This window comes from Schistocerca gregaria, chromosome 7 (genome assembly GCF_023897955.1).
Source record: "Schistocerca gregaria isolate iqSchGreg1 chromosome 7, iqSchGreg1.2, whole genome shotgun sequence".
NCBI lineage: Eukaryota > Metazoa > Arthropoda > Insecta > Orthoptera > Acrididae > Schistocerca > Schistocerca gregaria.
Window position 1 is genome coordinate 28,931,568 of NC_064926.1, and position 20,191 is coordinate 28,951,758.

Here is a 20,191-nt window from a genome sequence, read left to right on the forward strand (position 1 = left end):
CACATGTTCACACTTGCTTTTATGTGCTGGTATGTTGTGCATGAAGTGTGTATATGTTCATTTTATTGTGCAGGGAGAATTTTTTGTTTACTACCAACAGCTTAACTGATGGACCTGTATTTTACTTTGGGTGTGTAATTGCTGGTAGATATGCCTGTCAGTGTAATATTGTGTATAAATGGAGTTGGATGGCTTCAGATTTGAGAGATTCACTTAACTGATATATGCTTTTCTGAAGAATTCATAACAGCATAGATATATTTGTCTGTCTAGCATGGTATCTTCCTGACTTTAAGTAAAGTACTTCAAACAGTTCAACCCTCTGTTGCGTATTACAACCTACCCACATTTATGTAAGCTTTCTGTGTGAGCTTCAGATGTGATTTGCATGATAGTAACCAGTCTTCTCTGAACCTGTGTGTTGTTTTTGTTTTTATAAATTGAAAAAGTTTTGAAGATTTTGTATGCTTTTATTTCTAGTACCATTTCTGTGATTGTCCAAAAAAGAAACATATATGTTATTTTATCTGTTTTCTTTCCTCCTTTCTTTTTCTTTCATTAAAAACACTAAAGTTCCACTTAACAACAAATCAAACCTTAGACAACGTTCAATATCCATTGAACGTGAAGAGGAAGAGGGAATGGAAGGGCTAGAAGAGCCTCTGAAAGCCAAGAAACGTAGGGAATCACGCCAAGGTAAACATTTGCCAAGTCATTTGCTAATGCTTGGTTAATGTGACTGAAGATAACTGAGCTTTGATAGAAGTAAACTAGAAATATGCACAAACTGAGATTAGCATAACTCACAAAAATGTTTGGATTCCAATCAGTAGATACAGATTTATTTCAGATTATTATGACACGTATGTACACAATGGTTTTGCTGCTAAAGCACCTGCTGCATTGCTGCTTAGCTGGAAAGAGTAGTGGAACTGTCAGTTTGTAATTAAATGCTAGATAACCTGTTACAACAGTTTACCATTTTAATACATCTAATGTTCTCATTGCTAAATCTCTATAAATATTGTTGCACACCTTATTAATGTATGGGATGATGTTAATAAGAGAATGACATGGACATTGAGAATGCAAATAATGGGACTGTGAAGACGATACAGGATAGTTATGTAGTTTCGTGTAGTAAACAGATTAACAGAATTAAAGAAAATGTTGACTGCCTAGGTATTACATACAGATGATGGAAAATTTTGTTAATGTAAGGAGTACTTACCAGTTGCATTATACCCACTCTGATGTTGATTGTGCACAGTAACATATGAATGCATAGGTATACATTGCATAAGTTGGACTAAAAATATGAATGTCTTGTTAAATATTGCATTAATTGGACTAGTCCTTTAAGGCTTAAACAGTGTCATATACTGTAGACTTGAAGTAGAAATGTGTATTAGTAACTGTGGGTCAAGAAAATCTCAAATGTGTATTCTGTTTCGTGCGAAAAGTGTGCTTTTCTCAATTTCAAGCAAATTAGCTAAAGTCATTATGGACAGTGGTGAGATGGCATTACAGATACTCACTTTTTGTACTTTGTTGAACAGTTTTGCATCACACAAGAAAAGCAAGTGAAGATGGTGTATTTGGTTTTAAATAGCAGGATACATACAATAATGAAAATAATCAGTTATTGATATTAGAATGTAAATAGGTAGATGAAAAAATCTACTTACCAAGTGGCAGCAGAGGAACACATACACATGAGGATTTAACTGTTACATGCTTTCATAGCCAGCAGCTCCTTCTTCTGGCAAAAGAGTTGAAGGGGAAGGAAAAGGTGTGAAAGAAAAGGAATGGAGACTTTTAGTGAATCACCGAGAAGCCTGTGTCCGATGTGTGTTCCAAGGGAGGTGCATCCACTTGAAGTTGGAGATAAAAGATATTTGACAGTGTCAGTTTCAGTGTTTGAAAACCACATGGGAACTCACGAAAAGAGCAGTGATCTGGAACCCTATCATGTGGTAACATTACCCTGCTTACCTCCAAAGGCAAGTCTTCAAACAGAAGAGGCAGGGTCACTTGCAAGAAATGCTTGCTGTGAGGCATTATGGGAGGCTTGACTGGTCTCATAAGGCACCAATAATACCCACCCAAACATTGAAGGTGGAACTGATGTTGATGGTTCACTGCCACTGTGTCATGGTGATTATCCATAACCCACAGATGTTGCACAGTTGGACAATATTGGCCTTCATAAAGGTAGTCTTATATGTTAGTTGGCTGAATGAAAGAAATCCCAGCACCACAATGGCTTGTGCAAAGAACCAGCAATGTAACCGTAGCTGTGAAGGTTAAGTCCATAGGCCCAGCAGCATGGGCTAAGCCAGACAACCATACAGAACATTTTCCATGACAGGTGCAACTATCTGTATCACTCACAATGTGTGCAGGCCTTATTACCTACAGGCTTGCATCTACAATGACATTTTCATTGCTGGTTCATAGTACAAACCACCATAGTGTGGACTTTCTGTCATCCATTCTATTCACAGATGAGGGTGGTAAAATCCATCTAGACAGTGCATGTCAACTAAGGAAAATCTCCATGGCTTGGAGGCAGTTCATCTTTATTATGTGTGTAGATGGTTATTGTTGATGCCCCAAAGCACCAGTCCTCCTTCTGCAGTAGATCACAGGTGAGGTGTAGCTGCATTTCCTGCGAGTGATTCTGTCTTCCCTTCTGCAAGACTTGTGTGTGGTGGTACAAAGAGTAATGAGGTTACTACATGGTGGTGCTGCAGATCCCTGTGTTTTTCAGTGTGGGGCTAACCTATATAAAGCAGTGTTTTGGATCAGTTCTGCTGTCCCTCATGTTGATGAGTGTGACGTGATCTTTGGTGAAAGTTTTCTGCTCAAGATGACTATGAAAAATGCTGGATAACTGGTGGATATTATTTCTTATATAACATAACAGCTTTTCTCATTCCAGGAACCTATTGGTTGACCTTTAGCCATTTCAGCAATCTTCCAAAATCATTTATAGAGTTAAAAGCATGTTTTTTTTTTATTGTGGTGCATTTAAATGATGCCATCATAACCACTATTTTTTTTAGCATTCTGTAAGAAGTATTTCAGTATAACACTTCCAAAGTAGCTGTGGAAGAATAAATACACCAAAAAATAGCATGCTTCATTAACATATGCTTATTTGGCATTCTCAGTTTTGCCATATTTATGTATGGATCTTGCTTGCCTCTGTGCATGAACTTAAGTTAACAATGTTCCATATTAGAATTAACTAATCCTTTTAGTTCCACATGGCACAATCAGGTCTATGATTTTTGAAGAATGTGAAATTTTGCGAACATGATTTCTGAACTCTGTACCTTCAGAGCCTGCTGAAATAATCAGTTCAGTATGTTAGATGAGTCTCCAGATATACACAATGAGTGGATACTGTAGTCTTAAAATACTGTTTTACTAAACACTTGTCGTTATTCAGAAATGAGTGCACAGTGCAGCTGTGTGCGAAATAGCAAACTTTCTCCATCTTGGCTGCCACTTGTAAAAACTGATCATTGAAGTAATCATGTACACCCTACTAACTTAATACTATTTTCTTACATGTAGCAGAGAAAAACATTCATTCAGTGAGATGAATGGGAAATGAGTGTAATAGGAAGCCCTATATTAGAAAAGCAGACTCCTAACTGTTGTATATCCCAACTGCAGGAAGTGTGCCTGTCATAATAGTGATACCCAATATATTATTAATTGCCTGCTGTGCAATATGAAACTAGAATACTTGTTACATCACATTACTCATCAGGAATCGTCACAACTAACACAGTTTTCCTGAACTGTAAAAGTTAGGATTTGTCCATCAAGACACACACCTAGACTGTAAACTGTTTGTTTTCCACATTTTTCTACACTTCCCATCTCTGTGTCAAGCCTTCTGGCTCTTTTCTTCTATCTTTTTCCTACCCAGCACTCTCTTCTGAGTCTGTGTTATTTCTTCCCTCTCACTCATTTGTCTTATTATTGAGCTTGCTGTTAAGTTTACAAAGTACAGGACTCTATTTGAGAAAGATCCATTTGATGAGCTGACAGTGGAAACTGAGAACCATCTTGTCTTGTCACTAACAGTGTTGGAAAGGAAGACTTGTATAAAAATCCATAGAGGAATTGGATCATGCAATCTCCATGCTTTGTGGCTGAGAGATGTCACAGTAATGATCCAACTAGGTCTAGTAAATATTAAACCATCAGTGCAGTTGGGATATGTTACCAACAACACAACTCATGAATGGGAAAGTCAAACACAAAGAAAATGTACCTAAAATACTCCACAATCATCCTAAGGAATCTTATGGTCTTATTTCCTATTTCAGATAGCAGAACTCAATAAGACTATCATGGAAAGCAGTGCCGGTATGGCATCTAGATTAGATAACATCCAAATTAAACAGAGAAAGAACTTTAACTCATCAATAAGAGAATAGAACCTACAACTCTTCAACAGCTGCACGATCAGGTGCTAAATAGTAAAGATATGTCAAAAGAGCAGAGTGATGGTCTTATTTCCTGTTTCAGGTATAAGAACTCGCTAAGACTATCATGGAGAGCAGAGCCAGTATGGCTGCTAGATTAGATAACATCCAAATTAAATATAGAAAGAAATTTAGTCCATAAGCAAGAGAATAAAACCTACAACTCTTCAATAGTTGCATGATCAGCTGCTAAATATCAAAGACATGGCAAAAGGCAGAGTGATAGCTCTCTTAAAGGAGGTATGGAATCAAAGTACCCTAAGAACTTTACATGAGTTACTCTTTTAAGGCATCTCTACAAGCTACTAGAACATGTTATTCTGAATAGAAGCCTAGCTACAATTGACCCTTTACTTATATATGTGCAAGCAGGTTCTTGTCCCAGGTAAAGCTGTACAGAGTAGCTCTTGAATCTTCTTTGGCTCATGTAGGGTGAGGTTGATACTTGTCATGTTACTGGTGTGACTTTTGTGAATCTAACAACAGCATGTGATATTGCCAATTTCTGAATACTACATTGAAATTGTACAACCTGATGAAGGACTTCTATCTTACTCTGCTTATTACTCTCTTCACTTCCAAGTGCACTGAGGTCACTGGAGAGCACAGAAAAATGGACTACTTCAGGAAAGTGTTCCTGTTCTTTCTGACAACTAAACCAATGTCCAAGTGCTGATTCCAATTACAAGAAGCTTTCTGTATGCAAATGACCTACCTTTTGCTATGCAAAACAAAAGCTTCAACCCTGTGGAGATAAATCTGACAACTGTGCTCAGACATTTATCAATGTGCTATAATCAGAACCAGCCAAGCGTAACCAATTCAAGGACATGGCCTTACATTCCAACTATGTAGCAAATAAGCTCACCATGAGCTATATATAGTATGGTCAGGAACCTATTAACATCATTGTCATCCTCCAAAATACATAGGAGTAATGCTTGTTAGAACTCGTTACAGTCAAAAACCATTGTAATAACAACAAAATGAAAAGCTCGACGCAAAATGTTGGGATTCACAAATTGTCTGGCTTGAAATGAGGCTTACATTCTCCAACAATCCACCCACAGGCAATGGCATTGCACTTTCTGCTGGAGAATATGCCGCCATTCCCATGCAATAGAGATCACTGGTTCTACCTTTTCTTCCTCCTTCTCATTCATTTGTCTTATAATTGAGCTTGCTGCACAGTATATACACTCCTGGAAATTGAAATAAGAACACCGTGAATTTATTGTCCCAGGAAGGGGAAACTTTATTGACACATTCCTGGGGTCAGATACATCACATGATCACACTGACAGAACCACAGGCACATAGACACAGGCAACAGAGCATGCACAATGTCGGCACTAGTACAGTGTATATCCACCTTTCGCAGCAATGCAGGCTGCTATTCTCCCATGGAGAGGATCGTAGAGATGCTGGATGTAGTCCTGTGGAACGGCTTGCCGTGCCATTTCCACCTGGCGCCTCAGTTGGACCAGCGTTCGTGCTGGACGTGCAGACCACGTGAGACGACGCTTCATCCAGTCCCAAACATGCTCAATGGGGGACAGATCCAGAGATCTTGCTGTCCAGGGTAGTTGACTTACACCTTCTAGAGCACGTTGGGTGGCACGGGATACATGCGGACGTGCATTGTCCTGTTGGAACAGCAAGTTCCCTTGCCGGTCTAGGAATGGTAGAACGATGGGTTCGATGATGGTTTGGATGTACCGTGCACTATTCAGTGTCCCCTCGACGATCACCAGAGGTGTACGGCCAGTGTAGGAGATCGCTCCCCACACCATGATGCCGGGTGTTGGCCCTGTGTGCCTTGGTCGTATGCAGTCCAAATTGTGGCGCTCACCTGCACGGCGCCAAACACGCATACGACCATCATTGGCACCAAGGCAGAAGCGACTCTCATCGCTGAAGACGACATGTCTACATTCGTCCCTCCATTCACGCCTGTCGCGACACCACTGGAGGCGGGCTGCACGATGTTGGGGCGTGAGCGGAAGACGGCCTAACGGTGTGCGGGACCGTAGCCCAGCTTCATGGAGACGGTTGTGAATGGTCCTCACCGATACCCCAGGAGCAACAGTGTCCCTAATTTGCTGGGAAGTGGCGGTGCGCTCCCCTACGGCACTGCGTAGGATCCTACGGTCTTGGCGTGCATCCGTGCGTCGCTGCGGTCCGGTCCCAGGTCGACGGGCACGTGCATCTTCCGCCAACCACTGGCGACAACATCGATGTACAGTGGAGACCTCACGCCCCACATGTTGAGCAATTCGGCGGTACGTCCACCCGGCCTCCCTCATGCCCACTATACGCCCTCACTCAAAGTCCGTCAACTGCACATACGGTTCACGTCCACGCTGTCGCGGCATGCTACCAGTGTTAAAGACTGCGATGGAGCTCCGTATGCCACGGCAAACTGGCTGACACTGACGGCGGCGGTGCACAAATGCTGCGCAGCTAGCGCCATTCGACGGCCAACACCATGGTTCCTGGTGTGTCTTCTGTGCCGTGCGTGTGATCATTGCTTGTACAGCCCTCTCGCAGTGTGCGGAGCAAGTATGGTGGGTCTGACACACCGGTGTCAATGTGTTCTTTTTTCCATTTCCAGGAGTGTGGAATACAAGACTCTGGAAATGTTCCATCCGGTGAGGCACTCAATGAAACATGGAGGCTGTTACAGATTTCCTCAAGCCTGCTCCAACTGGCAAACATTATTACCTAGGTTTAATAGTGCCGCATTCTGTATGCAGAAAAGTTGCTACTGATAATGAGTCACATCATGTGGGTAGAACAGTGAGCAGTCCTACCTGCCGCATGAACGATGTTCAGCAAGAACTTCCTGTGATCATTTAAGAAGCTCATATGCCTAGTGAGAAGACAGGTACGGAAGAGTGGAAGGACAGAGTGCCTCCCCTCTGCAGACAGATTCTAGCAGCTGATCAGCAATCCTTCTGGACTCAATGAAAGCTGGTTGTTGGACATTGCTGAACAGATTATGATCCAGACTGGAAGATCTAAAGATAGTATGAAGAAATAGATATTTAATGTTGATGATCCATCCTGTGAGTGCAGATAAGCTCAAACCACAAGCCTAATGCTTCAGTGCCTGCTGTGCCCAACATCCTGTACAGAAGATCGTTCATTCATGCCACCCCGCACTCCTTGGAGGTTACAAAGATCTAGACATGAGTGGTATGAAGATATGTGTTCACCATACATGTTGAATTTTTCCAGTCTATATTATCTGTTTATTGATTTGATTGTCAGTCTGACTCAAGAAAAAATAAAATGAGTACATTTGTCTGTTATTTTATATTTTCTAGTTGTCTGACATGCTTTAAGTTCCACATTTGTAGTCTTAACTTTTCATTTCATCAGGCACTGCCGTTAATGTGGTGCTTGCCATGTACTTACTAAATTAATATCTTGCTTCTCTGCTCCAAAGATATCATTCCTTTCTTTCCCCATCTGCCATGCTTCACCTTGGGTTATCACTTTCCTGCTTCACAACCATCATAGCCCCATCACTACCCTACCACAACATGTTTGTTGTCTCCTATCTCACTAACTTTTCTCTTCATGCATAGAAGAATGAGTTGGATGAATAAAGACAATCACCAAGTAAAGTCAAGGTTTCAAGCACAGGTCTTTGTCTGTACTCATCCTCACTACTGCTGGCTCTCTGTCATTCTGGGAGCTGCGCGATCTGCCCTTCCATTTTAACCTTCCCCAAGCTATCCATCTGTTCTCCCCGATAAAAAAAACTGTTAGTTCCTAAAGCTAGAGAAGTGGGTCTCTTTTAATTTTATATGTATCTGTCAGCAGTGATACACATTTTTCCTGCTGAAGGTATGTAGTAGCCAGCAGATCTGTCTCATTATTTATTAGTTTCCTCATCAGTGCACTGTTGTTGTAACCACATCATCATTGTTATATTCACCACTGCTATTTTCAATGGTTGGTAAAGAAGCTGTTACATTTAGCACTGTTTATTCTTTTATCCCTCTTCCTCATTTAGTCTTTGATATCATTACAGAACTCATTCTTGATGTTCTTGCATTTGTCTGGCATTATTCATGTGACAGCTTTATTAACCACTTTCTCCAGATCTTCTGCATTTCTTGCAGTGTGTATATTTAAATTAATTGATATGGTTGAACTTCTCACATGGTCTCCCAGGCTTATTATTTCCATTTTATGCACAGTATTTGTGTGACTGAGCCTCTGATCTTCTCAAGGGGTTGTGAATAGTGTTCTTGTGTGTAATCCCTCCCAGGATTCCAGCTGTAATGTCACAGCTCTTGAAGGAGATAGCTGTGTTCGTCATTGAGATCAGATCAACAACTTGGCTGAACAACCATGAGCACACTGCTAAGATTTTCACATGTTGTAAAGAATTTCCATTTTTCCTCAACTAGACCAACATTACATCTTTCCTTGCAGAAGCTGTTTGTGCCCTATATGAAAAATAGGTATGGAATAGTACAATGTGCTGTCTGTTATATCAAAGTCTCATTCAGTCACGACCAGGAAAAGAATCACACTTTACATATATTAGTGTGTATGTGTTGATGGGTTCATTTTATTTTTTAAAAACTGAAAATCAACATAGCACAAGGCATAATACTACTCTTAAAACCAGTATCAAAAATAATAAATTGCTGATAAACCTTGCTGGCACACTCTTGGTTGCATTCATTAACATCTTCCTACACAACACATGTATGTTAACGCATATTTTGTCAAGTCATATCATATTTTCTGCATTCACAAATGAAATCATATCTCCACATCATAAGTCCCCTCATTCCAAAAATATCTTTCTGCCCGAGAATCTTTTCCATTTGAAACCAATATTTACCAAAACATTGGTAAGGATGGTTATACTGCATCTCTATACAAACCACTGTGAAGTGCACAACAGATGATTCTTAGCACATCAGGATTTTTTCCCATTCCAACTGCTCAGGAGTGAGTGATGAACAAGTGCTTAAATGTCTCTGTCCATGCTATAATAAGTGTAATCTTATCTTGTTGGTTCCTACAAGAGCAGTGTAGGGGAGCTGAAGAATATCTCTAAATTCTTCACTTAATACTAGGTCCTGAAATATTGTGTATAGGTTATCGCAAAACAATATGCATCTATCTTCAGTAGTCCACCAATTCAGGTTGAAGACTTATTTCTATGATGCTCTCCTTTTTAGGCTGACTGCATTTTTTCAGTATCTTGCCACTGAGTTGAAGTCTTGTTGCATTTCATTCCTATAACTGAGTGTATGTGATTGTTCCAGGTCATATCACTACAAGTTGCTACACTCAGGTATTTGTTTAAGTTGACTGATTCTAATTGTGAATCATCTATAATGTAGACCTAGCCCTCTCCTCATCTACCCCTTCCCCCACCTCCCCGCCCCCTCATTTTTTAAAGAATCGAACTGCAATGTATAAAACAGCGTCGAACATTTGACTACTTTACAAATGTGTTAAATTTTTAGATTAGGCATGCAAGATTCATAACCCTGATTATGTTGGTTTGATTAGTTTTGGATGTTTCATCCAAAGACCAATGAAAAGGTGTAGAAAAGTTTTGAAATCATGTTTAATGTTTGTTGGAAGTCACTAAGTGTTGTCATTATGAAACATTGTAAAGTTCTAGTCTGGGTAATTGCACTCCATTTTAAGAAAAACTAGTTTTTCAAATACCTCAGTTTTTTTTAAAGTCATATCCCATGAACTGTGTGTTATACAATGATATAATGTTGAGTTACATATGTGGATAGTGCCTGCAAAATGTGTTGTGAATTGAGTTCCTAGTAAAAAAGTAGTAAATTAAAACTTCATGCCTGATGCTGAAGTTTTTTTACCTGAACAGTGAAATGTAGTAAGTGATAAAATTTCTTTTATTCATTATTTTGTGGTGAATGTTAGTGAGAAAGAGTTTAACAAAGGTTTCAAATAATGTGTAAAGTTTGTTATAAGTCACTAAATGTTCTCATTCTCAAATATGGATGAATATAGCTAGGGTAATTTGTACACTGTAAGTTATGCCACCTATATACATATACAGTTATTATGTTAAGTTAATGTAAGATTATGGCTCTCAATCAGTAGATTATCACAGCAATTGACATTTTAAAATGTCAGTAATTATGTAAATAGTGTAGTTCAAATGTTTGTTGCCTCTGGAAGCCATTAAATAGGCAACCATTACCTGGAACTGGGCAGTGTCTTAGACATTTACTAATACAGATGTTTTCTCATTTTGTGAAGTGCATAATTTTACATTTCTATACATTTAAAGTAAGTTATCGATCTTTGCACCAGATTTAAATATTATCAAGACCTGATTGAATATTTTTGCTGCATCATCAGGCAATACCTCATTACAGATAACTGTGTCAGCTGTGAAAAGTCTGACATTACTATTAATATTGTCTGCCAGGTCCATAACATATGACATAAACAACAAGGGTCTCAACACACTTTCCCAAAGCAGCCCTGAATTTACTTCATGTCTGTCGATGATTCTCCATCCAAGATAATGTGCTGCTGCCTCCCTATCAAGAATTCCTTGATCCAGTCACAATATCCCATATAACCCAACTTTTGTTAATAAACATTGTTGTGGTACCAAATAAAATGGTTTTTGAAGTCAAGAAATACTGCATCCACCTGAATTCCTAGATCCTGGGCTTTGAAGATGTCTTGAGTTCCATGCTGGTTGACATGGAAGAGGTCATTCTGTTTGAGATATCTCATTTATCTGAACTTAGAATATATTCATGAATCCTATAGGAAATGGATCTCATTGATCACTTTTGTTATTCTTCTGTAGAAGAGTATGATCTGTGTCTGTTTCCATTCACTGTACACAGCTTGTTCTTTTGAAGTAGAAACCACACACACATTCACACTAGCTCAACTCACATACATGACCTCTGTCTGTATCCACTGTGGTCAGATCACAGTATCCAGAGACGGTGGTGGCATGTGTGTGAGCTGTGCTTGTGTGTATGTATGTGTGTTTCCTATTCCACAAGAAGGCCAGTCTTTCCATTGCGCCTCTCTATGACTAAGCATCTCCTCTATATGATGAGTGGCAGTATATCCTTTTCATAGTATTGTTTATGGTTACAGAGTAACTAGTCATAATGGAACTATCAGTGTTCCATCATATATATCTAGTTTGTAACTATTCCTAATGAAACAACCAATTCTGCATCATAAATTATAGTTTTGATAAAATAAAAAGTAGTTACCACCTGTTGTGACCATCTTTGTTGGTGGTAGGGAGACCAGTGGTTGTGGCCAAAGCAGCAGGGTATTTAGCTCTTCTCCCCCATCCCCCTCCCTTGTAAGTATAGCCCTACCTGGCCACCTCTCATATCAGCAGCCAATGTCACCAGACAAGGCTCTGCATGTACCTATCAAACAATCAACACAGCAAAAGCCAAAGATATAACTACAACTGGCTGACATCTGGCCCCTATCACTTGACTCACTGAAACATCAGTCACAAAGTTGTTTTAATCAAAGTATAATTCAGCTGAAAATTATGTATAGAATTCAACAGGATCTATCAGACCATGGAGCTTTGTTTGATTATACCACTTTTAGTTGTTTCTCAACATCACTACAACAATGTTCCTGTCATTTATTTAGTAAAGGAACATTTGAAAGTGGAATTTAGCATTTCTGCTTTTGCGTTGATACTCTCAGCTTCAGTGCCTGTGTCACCAATGAGTGTCTGTACACTAACTTTGATGCCACTGACAGCCTTTACATATGACTACAGTAATTGTTGAAAACTTCACACATTATCCTCTTGACAGCAAAATGAGTTTCATTCACAGTCTCTCTATCTATACTCTCTTTTACACAAAAGTGTTATACAGAAGTTGCTTTCCTTTTTACAGTGACTATGTAGTATGGAGGATCCCTCAAATCAGAAAATCGCACATCATTAGACAAGAACAGTAATGTGGCAGGAATTTTTTTGTGACCTGACCTCACAAAGGCTTTTGGTTGTGTAATCCATGCATTGCTTGTTTACAAACTTGACAAGTATGGCATTAGGGGTAGTGCCCTATAATAGTTTAAATCATCCTTTTAAAACAGAAAGGAAAGAGTTCAAATTACCATAAATGGGGAAAATTATTATTCTGATTAGAAAATAGTATCTCAGAGTGTCCCACAATGCTTCATATTAGACCCAGTCATATTTATGTTCTATGTCTATGATTCATCATTAAATATCAGATCTGTTTGCTTCTGCATTAAGTGAAAAATCGAAAGTCAGAAAAAATTCCAAATCTTTGATTAACATCCTTGGTAACTAAGAAACTTGATTTCAACTGAATTGGTAAACTTTAAATATATCTAAGACTCACACGATGCAATTCAAAATGAAACAGTCAAAATACGAGTAGGCTGAGATTATTCACAACATCCAACCATAAAAGAAATTGACTCACTCAAGTTACTAGCGCTAAATTTGGATACAAATTTGTACTGTCAGGTACACATTGAGTACCTAGCTACCAAACTGAACAGCTAGGCATTTGCAATGCAAATATTATCAACTACAAGGGCCATGGACTCAAAAAAAGTATCACATACAAGTCACTTTAAATCCATTACAAAGTATGGTATTGTTTTTTGAAGCAATTCGGCAAACGTAGGGCAGACACCGAAAAAAATCATTCGAAACATATCCATTGTATATTATAAAGGACCATGTTGTCCACTATTTAGGAAAGTATTAACTCTCTCATCCCCATGTATTTTTGTGATTACTATCTTTTGTATACCAAACACTAATTATTTGAGGTAAACAATTTTGTTCACACCCATGATACAAGAAACAAAGAAAAATTTTATGATTATGACCCACTGCCTCAACCTGTATACCCATACTTCTCATTACAGCAAATGAAAATTTTAAACAAATTCAAAGGGAGAAGTTAATGCAAATGAAAAAAATAAAACAAAATATGGGTCCACTGACAAGAAAAGTCTGTGAAATGCTATTACTCAGTGGATAAATTCAAGCAGGACAAACTGTACATAATTTATTCGTATAGCAATCATTGTAACTGTATTGTAAATTTTTGACATGTTTCCTGTATGCAAAACAAATAGATTGCAAATGTATGTCATGAAATGAATACAATGCAATTCACATAATGGATGTCAGTCAGACAAGGATGTTTTTATAGACCACCAGCATCCACAACAAATGCCCCAGAATGTTTCAGGGAAAGTCTTGAGTACATAGGAAATAAATATCCAAATTATCCATTAGTTATAGGTGGAGACCTTAGCATCCATTGACGTTTATAACAGGAGGCAGAAGCAAAGATTCATGTGAAGTTATTCTAGGAGCACTCTCAACATACAATCTTGAGCAATTTTTTAGAAAACCAACTCGATGTGGGAACAAATCCTGTATCTTGGTGACAAACAGACCTGATCTTTTTGAGGAAGTTAATCTAGAAGACGTTATTAGTGACAGTAATGTCATTGTGGTTTCTATGTCAGTGGAAGTTGCAAAAAAGCTGAAGACACAGTGTAGAATTTTCTTGTTTGGGAAAGCAAATAAAAGTGTCATTAATGAATATCTTCATAGCCAGCTCCAAGCATTCACTGCGGGACACAAAGATATTGAGCATCTTTGATCAGAATGTAAAGGTATTGTTTACCATGTGCTAGAGAAATACATGCCTAGCAAAAATATAGGGTAGGGAAAGGATCCACCTTGGCTCAACAAACATATTTGGAAGTTGCTGAGAAAGTAGTGAATTTTTCATAGTTCTTTTAAACATAGTCACTGCCCTGCTTAGAAACAGAAACTATGCAAAATGACAGCATCTGTCAAAAGGTCAATGAGAGATTCGTTTAACCAATTTGAAAGCAATATTTTATCTGCTGATTCTAAAAATAATCCCAAAAAATTTTGGTCATGCATAAAACCTATGAATGCTACAAATAATTCAGTACCTTCTCTTGCTCATAGTGTGGGTAATGTAACAGATGATGATAAACAGAAGGCCAAAATTCTAAACCTAGCTTTCAGAACCTCATTTATGGTAGAGGACTGCAGCAGCATTCCCCCTTTCAAGTATCGAGCAAAGGCAATAAAAAGGGTAGAAAATCAGACGCACATAATTACCAGCCAATTTCACTGACGTCAATTTGTTGTAGATTCATGGAACATATTTTATATTCAGACATAATGACCTCTCTATACTCTGAGAAGCTCATCTGCAGAAAACAAAATTGTTTTATGAAACAGTAGACATGCGAGACACAGCTGGCCCTCTTTGTGCATGACATACAACAGGCTCAAGATACTGGCTCCCAGGTAGATGACATATTCCTCGACTTTCAAAAGGCATTCTACTCAGTCCCACACTGCCATTTGTTCCAAAAAGTGCACACTTATGGTCCATCCAATGATGTATGCAGTTGAATAGAAAGTTTTCTAACAGACAGAGAGCGATATGTTGTCCTGAATGGGGAGACTTCAACAGAAACAAGCATAACATCAGACGTGCCCCAGGGCAGCGTAATAGTCTTAGAGTATTGTTCATTTATTTGGAACTCTTACCAGTTCAGTATGATTTAAGAGGTTGAGAAGGTCCAAAAATGAGTAGCAAGATTTGTGGCTGGTACATTTAGCCATCGTGAGAGCTAAATTTGAAGGGGACACATTTGCAGATAGACTGTAACCTCCATGACAAAGCATTCGTGAATGCCTGTGCTATGGTAAGTGAGTGAGATTCACCTTACGAGAAAGGATTTTCGTATAGATATTGACCATGTGCACCTGAATGGTGGCAAATCAGACTTACATCCACTCTGTAATAACAATGATACATCAAGTAAGTTCGAAATGCAATCACATGTCAGGACAGAACAAAAGCAAACCAGAAGATGCTACCAATGTGACAATAATATGGTCGCCAGCCTAATTAGGCATTAACTGAGTTTCTTACCTGTACAATTTGGTATATATTCATTCAAAACAACAAGTTGTAACACTGCATAATACAGTAGAATTTTAGAACCAGAAAATCTATTGAACTGATAGCTTCACATTCTGTACTGATATGTAAAATCATAAATACATAACACTACACTATAATGTTTATTACAAAACTTTTTACTGTCTATTAATCTGATTAAAATTGGGCATAGGTTACCCTAGAAATTGTACTTTCACGCACACACAAAATGTCAATTTTGATAAAGGTAAAACATTGATAAATTTTGACTTTTATATTGACTTTAACTTTCGCTCATCAAACCAATTGAGAATACTTCAGAATTCAAATGAATGAGGGGTGGCCCCTGAAACTGTAATGATCGCTGTATTAAAAAAAATGATTACTGAATTTATTATGCATTCAAGATTTCCAGGAAATAAGTTACTACTCTTTTCATCATATTTACTGCTTATTTAAATGCCTTTAAAAGGGCTCATTTACTGGTTCATTAACAAAACATTTCTTTAAACACAATTATAATATAGTTAGTTCTGCAAATAATTATTACTAACACAAATCTTAATTTTAATTTTGGGACACTCAGATTGCACAACATTTGGAAAGGACCCTGTCTTGGTTAGTTGTGAGGATAATTAAATGATGGAAAAGTTCTGGTAAAATTTAGGTTATTATTGCACCCCAACAAACACAGTTCACTCTCTGATCCACATGAATACAGTACTAAAAGTTTCAACATGCTAGTATCGATGTGGTGGTTGGTGGCAAGATGGCGAGGCACAGAGCACACATACAACCACAGCTATGACTCTTGATGTATTGGCACTTTAATTCTTGTCGTTGTTGTTGTTGTGGTCCTCAGTCCTGAGACCGGCCTGATGCAGCTCTCCATGCTACTCTATCCTGTGCAAGCTTCTTCATCTCCCAGTACCTACTGCAACCTATATCCTTCTGAATGTGTATAGTGTATTCATCTCTTGGTCTCCCTCTGCCATTTTTACCCTCCACACTGCCCTCCAATACTAAATTGGTGATCCCTTGATGCCTCAGAACATGTCCTACCAATCGATCCCTTCTTCTAGTCAAGTTGTGCCACAAACTTTTCTTCTGCCCAATCCTATTCAATACCTCCTCATTAGTTATGTGATCTACCCATCTAATTTTCAGCATTCTTCTGTAGCACCACATTTCGAAAGCTTCTATTCCCTTCTTGTCCAAACTAGTTATTGTCCATGTTTCACTTCCATACATGGCTACGCTGAATACAAATACTTTCAGAAACGACTTCCTGACACTTAAATCTATACTTGATGTTAACAAATTTCTCTTCTTCAGAAATGCTTTCCTTGCCATTGGCAGTCTACATTTTATATCTTCTCTACTTCCACCATCATCAGTTATTTTGCTCCCCAAATAGCAAAACTCCTTTACTAGTTTTACTGTCTCATTTCCTAATCTAATTCCCTCAGCATCACCCAACTTAATTCGACTGCATTACATTATCCTCGTTTTGCTTTTGTTGATGTTCATCTTATATCCCCCTTTCAAGACACTATCCATTCCGTTCAACTGCTCTTCTAAGTCCTTTGTTATCTCTGACAGAATTACAATGTCATCAGCGAACCTCAAAGTTTTTATTTCTTCTCCATAGATTTTGTACCTACTCCGAATTTTTCTTTTGCTTCCTTCAGTGCTTGCTGAATATACAGATTGAACAACATCGGGGAGAGGCTACAACGCTGTCTCACTCCCTTCCCAACCAATGCTTCTCTTTCATACCCCTCGACTCTTATAACTGCCATCTGGTTTCTGTACAAATTGTAGATAGATTTTTGCTCCCTGTATTTTACCCCTGCCACCTTCAGAATTTGAAAGAGAGTATTCCAGTCAACATTCTCTTAGCGTCGCAATACTTTTCCATTTAGTCTTTTGTTTCCGTCAGTGCTTGCTGAATATACAGATTGAACAACATCGGGGAGAGGCTACAACGCTGTCTCACTCCCTTCCCAACCAATGCTTCTCTTTCATACCCCTCGACTCTTATAACTGCCATCTGGTTTCTGTACAAATTGTAGATAGATTTTTGCTCCCTGTATTTTACCCCTGCCACCTTCAGAATTTGAAAGAGAGTATTCCAGTCAACATTCTTCTTAGCATCGCAATACTTTTCCATTTAGTGCCTATGGAATTTTGCCATGCTGTGTGGGCGTTGGAACAACATACCCAAGGCTCAGCAAAGCTATGACTTCCACGAGAGCGTCCTCGCTCCAGAAGGTGTTGCTCAAACCAGTGCTAAACTCCAACTACTACTGCTGAGCCCGTTGTGCCGTGCAGCGCCCATGAGCATTTTCCCGTGCTCCCTGCCATCCACCTTTTTCCGCTCCCTTACAGACTGGGTATTCACCCGAGGTTTTGCATTCTACATATCCTAACACATTGCCTATGTATGGACCAGATGCACAGTTACAATTTTAAACATCTTACAACAGTTTCAACATTTGTTACATTTCAATTCTATTAGAATATTGCTTGACATTTGACATAAACATTAATATTCACATTGAAACTTATTTACGGTTTTCTTAATATAATGGCATGAAACAAAAATTAAATGAAATCAGAACATCAATTACACAAGTTTATCAAAAAATCAGAAGAAAAGAACTACTTATATGTACAATAGTGTAGAGTCGTTGTTACACGTGCCCCTGTTTCCAGTAAATTTCACTAAGTCCAAATTTGATTGGAACACTAAACTTTATATTTATACAGGGGTTCTGAATCTTTGTGTGAATGTACCATCATAATATTTTATATCACAGAACTTCCTTTCACTCTAATTATATAGGTCTATACTTTTTAATATATGGAGAACATTTACCTATAATTTACTTAAGTGCCGGTGGCACAGTCCAACCTCCTATCACAACACGATTTGAGTAGCAAATTACTTATTATTATTACATTTCTCTGAGAAATAAAATCAAAATTTGGAACACTAACACTTAACTACAAAGCATATACAAATACCTATATACACTATAAATCTATCTGTTGTTGCTTGCATTGAATGGTAGTCCATTTCCTTATTTACCAATAAACACACAATGCTATCTAGAAAAATCACTACACATATTTGCTGCCTGCTATTCAGATTTAGGCAGTCCATTTTGCATCATTTTATTGCATCACCTGTACCACACTTACAATTCTCCTTTGACTATTTTTCTGCCCTCTTTGGTATTTGGCAGTGCTTTATATCACGACTCACATACTGCCCACTTTGATTTTTGGCAGTCCCATCTTTTATTTGGCTTGCAGCATTTACCTTTTCTTTTCAGCCAATTTTTTCATTACACCTTTACATTTATAGTACATTTCGTTATCTGAAACTTACATAAGTACATTAGCACACTGACATTGGTATACATACATTTACAAAGATTTGTTACATTTAGAATAAAATAGTTTCAGCGAAAGATACAGCACATACACTGCAGATTGCCTTCTGAGTATACTTAGGTCACTCACTCCTAGGAACATACAGTTTCAGGTCCACAACGTTTCTTACACCTAAAGGTCTCTTGGGTTTTTGGTAGATCAAGTAGTAAGCATTATTGTGTGGAATGTTCTGTATTATATACGGTCCATTATAAATATATTTAAGTTTGGAAATTTCATGTTTCAGTTCACTAGATTTTTTGTAGGTTTTTAAAAGAACATAATCCCCAATTTTAAATTTTGAAACTTTCAGGTTTTTATCATGTCTTTTAGAGCTGGATTCAGCTTTTTGCAGAGCCCTTTTTCTGACTAATTCTTTCTTTTGACTCTACCCCAAGCTTGTACAAGGTGGAAACTCTAGTTTTTCCTAAATTAAGCTTTTACTTCTGCTGCCTAACAAAATTTCTTCCAGTGGGAACCCAGTAGATTCATGATGTAAGGTGTTCATGACATTCTCAAAGTCTGATACGAATCTGCCCAAGGCTCTATTGTTATGACTCCAGTACGTTCTGCACAATCTCCCGATTTCTTGCATGTACCTTTCAACCAGGTTGCTAGCTGGGTGGTAGGCTGAGATATACACTCCTGGAAATTGAAATAAGAACACCGTGAATTCATTGTCCCAGGAAGGGGAAACTTTATTGACACATTCCTGGGGTCAGATACATCACATGATCACACTGACAGAACCACAGGCACATAGACACAGGCAACAGAGCATGCACAATGTCGGCACTAGTACAGTGTATATCCACCTTTCGTAGCAGTGCAGGCTGTTATTCTCCCATGGAGATGATCGTAGAGATTCTGGATGTAGTCCTGTGGAACGGCTTGCCATGCCATTTCCACCTGGCACCTGAGTTGGACCAGCGTTCGTGCTGGACGTGCACACCGCGTGAGACGACGCTTCATCCAGTCCCAAACATGCTCAATGGGGGACAGATCCGGAGATCTTGCTGGTCAGGGTAGTTGACTTACACCTTCTAGAGCACGTTGGGTGTCACGGGATACATGCGGACATGCATTGTCCTGTTGGAACAGCAAGTTCCCTTGCCGGTCTAGGAATGGTAGAACGATGGGTTCGATGACGGTTTGGATGTACCGTGCACTATTCAGTGTCCCCTCGACGATCACCAGAGGTGTACGGCCAGTGTAGGAGATCGCTCCCCA

General features: G+C 38.7%; 1 protein-coding gene across 1 annotated transcript in view; it reads left to right on the forward strand.

The window, feature by feature from the left end:
• LOC126281764 (protein unc-13 homolog C-like) overlaps window positions 1–20,191 on the forward strand; it is a 1,053,980-nt gene that overhangs the window by 971,883 nt on the left and 61,906 nt on the right. Inside the window, exon 29 of the mRNA XM_049980962.1 lies at window positions 574–696. Within this exon, the coding sequence (XP_049836919.1) occupies window positions 574–696 (123 nt within the window). The remainder of the gene's footprint in view (window positions 1–573; window positions 697–20,191) is intronic.